We start from the raw sequence: 7,027 nt of genomic DNA on the forward strand, positions 1-7,027 counted from the left end.
GCTCGTGTTCGGACTCATGCATTCATCCAAACAATCCCGCACAACTAACTCTTTATTACTTGACTATCTTTAGAAATTACTTCTTAATTGACTGATGAAAATTAACTCATATTCATTATCGATCAATTAACTAAGGAAATTAATTTGGAACGTGTTTACCAATGGTCAATTGAGTAACTGTAATCGCTGTCACGGGTATTGTCGATTTTGGAAACCGTTCTTTTGACTCACACTCTCGTTCGTACGCGCATTTGATTGTTCTAGTTGGCTCGCGAAAACGTGGACCAATCCACCAAATTGTAAGACGATTCCCACGGAAACCATAAATATGTACAAATCTCATCCCGCCGGAATACCAGATTGTATGCATTTAATCCATGCCCCCTTACGTAATCCCTCACGACACCTTCTCGGGATCCAATCCAACTCCTCATCCGTCCATCCAGACCGGGCCTACAGATCAGCCGCTCATCGGCCGTTGGATCACGAGGTAGGATAGAGATGTTGGATCGTATCCAATCTCGGCGCACGCATCAGGTGAGACCTCCACCCCAGGGCTTGCGAACCATGCACTTCTCCTGCTATAAATATCGTCTGCTAAGCCGCGATTTTGGAAGGGACCGGGAGGAGATCTTCTGATAGTTGACTCTAAGTTGAGGAAATAATTGAAAGAAAACAAATTGGTATAGGATGAGCTGCAACGGGTGTAGAGTACTGAGGAAAGGGTGCAGCAGCAGCTGCGTCCTCCGCCCGTGCATCCAGTGGATTGAAAGCGCCGCTGCGCAGGCGAACGCCACTGCCTTCGTCGCCAAGTTCTTCGGCCGGTCCACGTTGCTATCCCTCCTCTCGTCTGTGCCCCTCCGCCACCGCCCTGGTACGTGTGTGTGTATATACACACACATCAGTTATTTGTTTTTATTTATGTATATGTAAATATATATATGTGGGGGCATGCAGCTGTGTTTCGGTCGTTGCTTTACGAGGCGTGTGGGAGGACAATAAACCCGGTGGGCGGCGCAACAGGGCTGCTGTGGATGGGATGGTGGCAGCTCTGTCTCGAGGCTGTGGAGACAGTGCTTTGCGGTGGAACCATTCGGCCGCTTTTGGCCGAAGTCAGCGGCATCGCCACTGCAAATTATGCTCTCCCTGGCTGGCATCAGAAGAAGAGAAAAAGGAGTGATCGGATGGACGAGAGATCGCCGGCAAATGATGGCCACTACCTCTCCTTGTCGACGTCTTCGGATAGCTCGGTGACGATGACTTGTACTACGGGAGAGGAGAGTGAGACGAGTGCAGCAAAGAAGCCCACGCTTCTAAAACTATTTGAATAATGAATAATGCATGATTATTCATTTCAGAAAAATAATGCTAAATATTGATATGCGATCGTATATGAAGTTGTGGTTATCTCAAATTGTTGTCGACTTAAACCTGCTGCAGGCCGCGGTCTATTTAATTATGCATCAAAATTTTGGCCAGATTTATAATAAAGTATTAACTATGATCAGGTGGAGCGAAAGAGACATGTATATATATATAGGAAATAAATACACACCATAAGTTCATGTTTTATCAACCGAACCTGGACATGGTGAAAAATATTTCACTTTATTAAAGAAACATGCATGCGAAAAACAAAGAAACGACTTGCATACCTGGCAAGCACTTTTTTTAGCTATATAAACATGATCACCTCACCTCACCTCAAGTAATAAACATATGGGAACCTTTGTGCCAGCGCATACCAGCTCTCTTTAACAAGTAGACGCTTTGAAGGACTGTGATATATTAGCACGAATGCTTGATTAACACTGAATAGAAAAGGGAAACAGAATTGGAGACTCTACTGTTGGTGCAACTTTTTCAGGGTCAAGATTGCACATATTGATTAAACTCAGATCTATTCCAGCTTGAGTTCCAATATTTAGATAATATGTATGAATGAAAAATTAAGTAGGTCAAGATTGATCGAAAATTTTATTGACAAAGTCCTAACTGAAAGTTAAACAAACAAGAATTAAGTTCTAACTAGATGTTAGGTAAATGAAAGTTCTAGTGGAACTAGGCAAACTTAGTTAGGAACTAGGTTAAGTTCAAGATGGGTTAGCTGGGAGCTAAACACTTGGCACAAATGAAGTCTTAGTGGGACTAGGCAAACCTAGTTGGGAACTAAGTTAAACTAAAGGTGGGTTAGCTGGGAGACAAACACTTGGCACAAGGGAAGGCCTAGTGGAACTAGACTAACCTAGTTGGAAACTAGATTAATTCCAAGCTAAATTAGCTGAGAGCTAAACACTTGGTACAAGTGAAGTCCTAGTGGGACTAGGCAAACCTAGTTCAGAACTAGGTTAAGTCCAAGGTGAATTAGCTAGGAACTAAAGACTTGGCACGAGAGATGTCCTAGTTGGAAACTTATTTAGTGTTATTTATCATGAAAATAGAAAGCATAAAAACACTAAGGATAATTACAAGTTATTTCATACTAGAACTACCTTACCTAATTATAGGAAGGTAGAAAATTATTTAGGCAAGAACTCTAAGGAAATTAGAAATATGCTTAGAAAAAGGAAAATCTAAGGTCATCAAGAAAAATCAAAAGTTGAGGATTTAATGGTGGAAAATCAAATCTTGATGACAAGACTTATGAATTATAGAAGACTCTTAAGAAAATGACAAATGAAGTCATAGGGTCAAAGAAGCAAAACCTAGGCTAAAATAGATAAGATTCATTCAATAGCAAGAGAGGGTTGAGATACAAATCAAAGGTCAAAGAGAATGTGTCATCTTACCATAGAGTTCCATATAGTTATGGAACCAACCTTAGGTCTAGAAGTCTCTTAAGGGAAGTTATCAGTTAACCTTGAGAAGACTGACATGACTAGAGTTTTTGAGAAGCCTAAGAAAGTCATTAAGAAGGTTATAAGGGAGTTTATTCCTAGAGTTAACCTTGAAGTGACTAAGACCTCTAAGAAGTTTAGGAAAGTCATCAAAAAGGAGTCTTGGAAAGTTATTCCAAGTGAATACCTAACACACCAAAGGAGCACCAACAAGTTTTGGGTTCCTAAGAGTATGTTTGCTACACCGTAAGTGAATTTAGAGTGTGTCAACTCTAATTGGAAGAGTAGTTAACCCAATCATAGTGAAGTTGACACTTTAGAATATTTTTAAGGTATTGTGACACCTTGAAAATGAGAAGTGGATTTTTAATCTTGAACAGTACACTACAACAAAAACCCTCATAGACATCAGTGGAACAACAACGGTTTTAAGCAAAAATCGATGTCTTTGAGTATTTTACAATGGTTTTTTCAAAAATCGGTGTCTATGAGCGCAGATTTTAGCTCATAGACATCGGTTTTTTAGGCGATGTCTATGAGCGCCTTTTTTTTCGTTAATAGACACCGATTTTAACTGCGGTTTTTAAAATCCGGTGTTAATGAACCAAAATAAAATATTTTAATATTCCCACAGCCAAAATTTGCAACACTATGAAGTTCCCTCCAAACCTAAATCTATATCGCGCCCCTTCCTCACGCGACCATCTCTCTCATCTAAACCTAAACCTAAACCTCCGACCATCTCTCTCAACCTCATCTGCCTCTTCTCCTTCCTAGATCGACGCCCTTGCTTCTCCGTCCTCGTTGTGAAACCTCGGCCACGTTGCTCGCAGTCTCGCTTGTTTTTTTTTGTTGGTCCAGTCCGCGGAAGAAGAAAAAAAAAAGCCGCGTCGCATAAAAAAAAGCATCGCCCGCGAGCGAGCTCCTCTCCGCGAGCCCTAGCCACCTTCCTCTTCGCGAGCGAGCTCCTCTCCGCGAGCCACCGCCCTCTCCACGAGCGAGCTCCTCTTCGCGACCAGCCACCTTCCTCGCCGCGAGCATCCGCGAGCTGGAGCTCTCCGTGAACCCTATTCCTCTCCACGAGCCACCTTCCTCTCTGCGAGCAGTCTCCTCACCGCCAGCCCAAGCAGCAGCGGCCAGACACCTTCCTCGCCGCGAGCCACGACCCTCTCCACGAGCCCTAGCAGAAGCGCCGCGGTCCAAATCCTGGTTGGGAAAAAATAGTACCACCATTACCATCCAGCAGCAAGCCATCCTGGTCCTGCGTTGAATCTTCATCGTCGCTCTGGTAATTTCCCCTCTTTTCTTTATTGGATTCTTGCCTAATTGTCTTCTGTTTCCTTAGGGAATCACTAATGGTTAGGTTTTGTTTGGATTCATGTGCTGGAACAAAGTTATTTGGTTGATTATTTTATTTTTATTTTTTTGGCAAGAAACAAAATGGCCAAATTAATCTGGGTAGATTTCTGGTTTGGCTGGTTCTTCGTGTTTGTGCCTCATATGGAATCAAAAAATTTGTTTCTTTTTAAACCCATGGATTAATTCTCTTTCATCCGTGGATAATTCTAAAAGGCGTGAACTTTCTTGCTGAATTGGTCTTGTAATCCTTCAGTTGAAGCTCGTTTAATCTATTAGCATTATAGCTTCCTATACTTAGTCACACTTCCTTTTCTTTAATTTTTAATCCAAAGATTAGGGGGTTTTTATTGTTGTTTTTAGTACCTTCCTAGAAATGTGTTATGGACGACTATAAAGAAGTAATTAGTTCTAATTCATAAAGAGATAATGCTGATTTCTTGCTTGTAATCTGTATTTTACTTATTTGCCTGTGCATTCAATCTAGTTATAGCATCTTTGAAATGAAGAGTATTGAAACCTGTTTGATCCCACTTCTATCCAGTTTTTCTTGAAGGAACTCTCATTAAGTCTTCTTCGTAAGTTGTATAGTAAACCATGAAGAGTGTTTGTTACTCAGTTATGTGATTACACAAACCATGGAAGTGTTCAAGAGATTTGTTATATTAATTTAGTTTGATTTATTTGCATATTGTGCAACTACTAACTCGCCATTGAAAGAAGCTAACTTTATCCAGAGGATTGGAAGTGCAAGTATATCCATGGTTAACAAAAATATATTAGTGTATGCATTATGTGACTGATAACTGGATTGAACCTTACTGATATGAGGTTAATCTATGATGTGAACCTTACTGATACATGGTAAAAAGTCAAACTCTTTGACTACCTCCTTAATGTCTCCTATTACTGATCTTTCAAGCCCCGTTGTGTCCATTACTATTACTATGAAGAAATTGAAAGGAAAGAACTACGCTTTGCGTGCTGCAATAGTTTGAGTTTGGTTTGTGGTTCATGATGTAATTGGCGATCTCTTCCAATTAAGATAAGACATTGGGATAGTTACTCACATTGGTTGACTTTAGATTTTTGAGTTGACTGTAGTATTTTATAAATCACTTCAATTGTCAAGGTCATTTAGAATAGTTCTGACAAGGTCTTCACTATTATGTGCCTTTATATTGTTTGCTCTGAGTTAAAGCTAGTGAATGCTCAGATTTTGGGAGCCCCTTCCATTCTACTCCCGTCAGATGTGTAGATGCGGAGGATGTTGGCATTTACCATAGTGGCACAAGTTGGTGTTGTCCTAGATCAAATAATCCGGGGGAACTATTGACTAACACCATCAAACATATTTAAATTGATTATAATTGAATTATAATATGCTTCATTTCTGTGTTACTAGTATGTTCCAATTTACCTCTAGAAGTTTGTGAACTTTGTTTGATTATTTATTGTCTGCTATCTTTATATTGTATTGCCATTTCTTTTTGGAGAAGTGTGCTTCAATTTTTTTCCCCCTGATGAAATCATCATTGTATTTGTACCTCCCTATATGCATTCCTGAACAAATGGTTTAGAATTTAAGCTTGTGCTATATGTAAATATTCAGTTTTTTGCTGCTAAATTGTGTTCGAAGTTAACACTTTTATCATGTGTATTTCTATACACAGGAAAAACATAATCAGGAATTTCACTAGTAGCTAAGATATGTTATTTTGGACAATGAGGTTAGTACTAGTAATGCGTGATATTTACCTTTTCTTTTGTCTTGGCCTTGCTAGATGTTGTCTGTTTAAACAAAATTTCAAAAAATTGTTTTCGTAAATTAGTTGACGCTATTGCAACTGGCCTGAAAATTCACAAATTCCATAGTTCAGGACCTTTTAGCTTTTCTTTTATTTGTACAGAGGATGCTTGTCTGTTTTAGAAGGAATTTGACTAAGTGATCATTCATAGAAAAATTGATTTTACATATGACTAGATTCAGAATTTAGAAATTCTGCAGATTTTTTTTTTTTTAAAAATGGTTAGGTGTCACTTTTTTTTTTCCCTGAAACTGACTTATGTATTTCTCCATGTTGGATAATATAAACCTTAAGAGTTGCATATTATGTATATCTTTTAGTAGGCCTCAAGTGAGATGGAATGAAGACAACTTGTATGAAATTGAAGCCAATAAACTAGTGAGGCAGAAAATAACTGAACCTAAAACACCTTATCATCCTATGGTTGAGGATGATGGTAAGTCCGCAAATGTTGATTTATTCAAACAACTTGCACTTTGATCTAATATCTATTTAACAAGTTAAAGAGGGAATAAATAACTTTCAGATGCTTAAAACTCATTCATTGGTAATGCAGGTTGTTTATCGCCAAGAAGAGCTTCGCAGGTCCAAATCATCCTCATCTTCTACTGCTTGCTGATTTTTTCCCCCTTTGATGAAGTGTCTTCTTTCTAATTAGAAAAGCTGGGACCAGTTGAAGTTTCTGTGTAGGTACGGATGTGGGCACATTGATTTAATCCTGTGATTAGGTTCAGAATAGATAATTAATATAACATTTCTTCCACTGATACTGTCTTTATCTGATTATTTTGTGTTGCTAACAATGTGGTGCAGCCGTGGAACTATCTATGCTAGTGTTGTCTTCTAAAATAGTTCGTGTATTGCCGTTAATGTTGTTCTAAGGAAAGAATTTATCTCACAATTCATTGTTTACTTAACATTTTGTTCCTTGCATTTCGCTAAGTTAGTTTGCTAAAACAAAAGAACACTTCGTAAGAATGTTTTCCTTATTTTCTCCTCCTTGGTAATATTTTAAGAACTATTGGC

The 7,027-nt window shown here is 38.9% G+C and overlaps 1 protein-coding gene and 1 long non-coding RNA gene across 2 annotated transcripts; both read left to right on the top strand.

The window, feature by feature from the left end:
• Nucleotides 1-596: 596 nt before the first annotated feature.
• On the top strand, nt 597-1,414 carry LOC121991803 (LOB domain-containing protein 39-like). Its single transcript, XM_042545882.1, has 2 exons — nt 597-874; nt 958-1,414. The coding sequence occupies exons 1-2, from the start codon at nt 691-693 to the stop codon at nt 1,329-1,331; spliced, it is 558 nt and encodes a 185-aa protein (XP_042401816.1). The 5' UTR covers nt 597-690; the 3' UTR covers nt 1,332-1,414.
• Nucleotides 1,415-3,792: 2,378 nt separating this feature from the next.
• On the top strand, nt 3,793-6,650 carry LOC121991884. The gene is made up of 3 exons (XR_006114768.1): nt 3,793-4,125; nt 5,867-5,923; nt 6,322-6,650. It is a non-coding gene; the product is annotated as an uncharacterized LOC121991884 (long non-coding RNA).
• Nucleotides 6,651-7,027: the final 377 nt, after the last annotated feature.

This window comes from Zingiber officinale, chromosome 1B (genome assembly GCF_018446385.1).
Source record: "Zingiber officinale cultivar Zhangliang chromosome 1B, Zo_v1.1, whole genome shotgun sequence".
Classification (NCBI taxonomy): domain Eukaryota; kingdom Viridiplantae; phylum Streptophyta; class Magnoliopsida; order Zingiberales; family Zingiberaceae; genus Zingiber; species Zingiber officinale.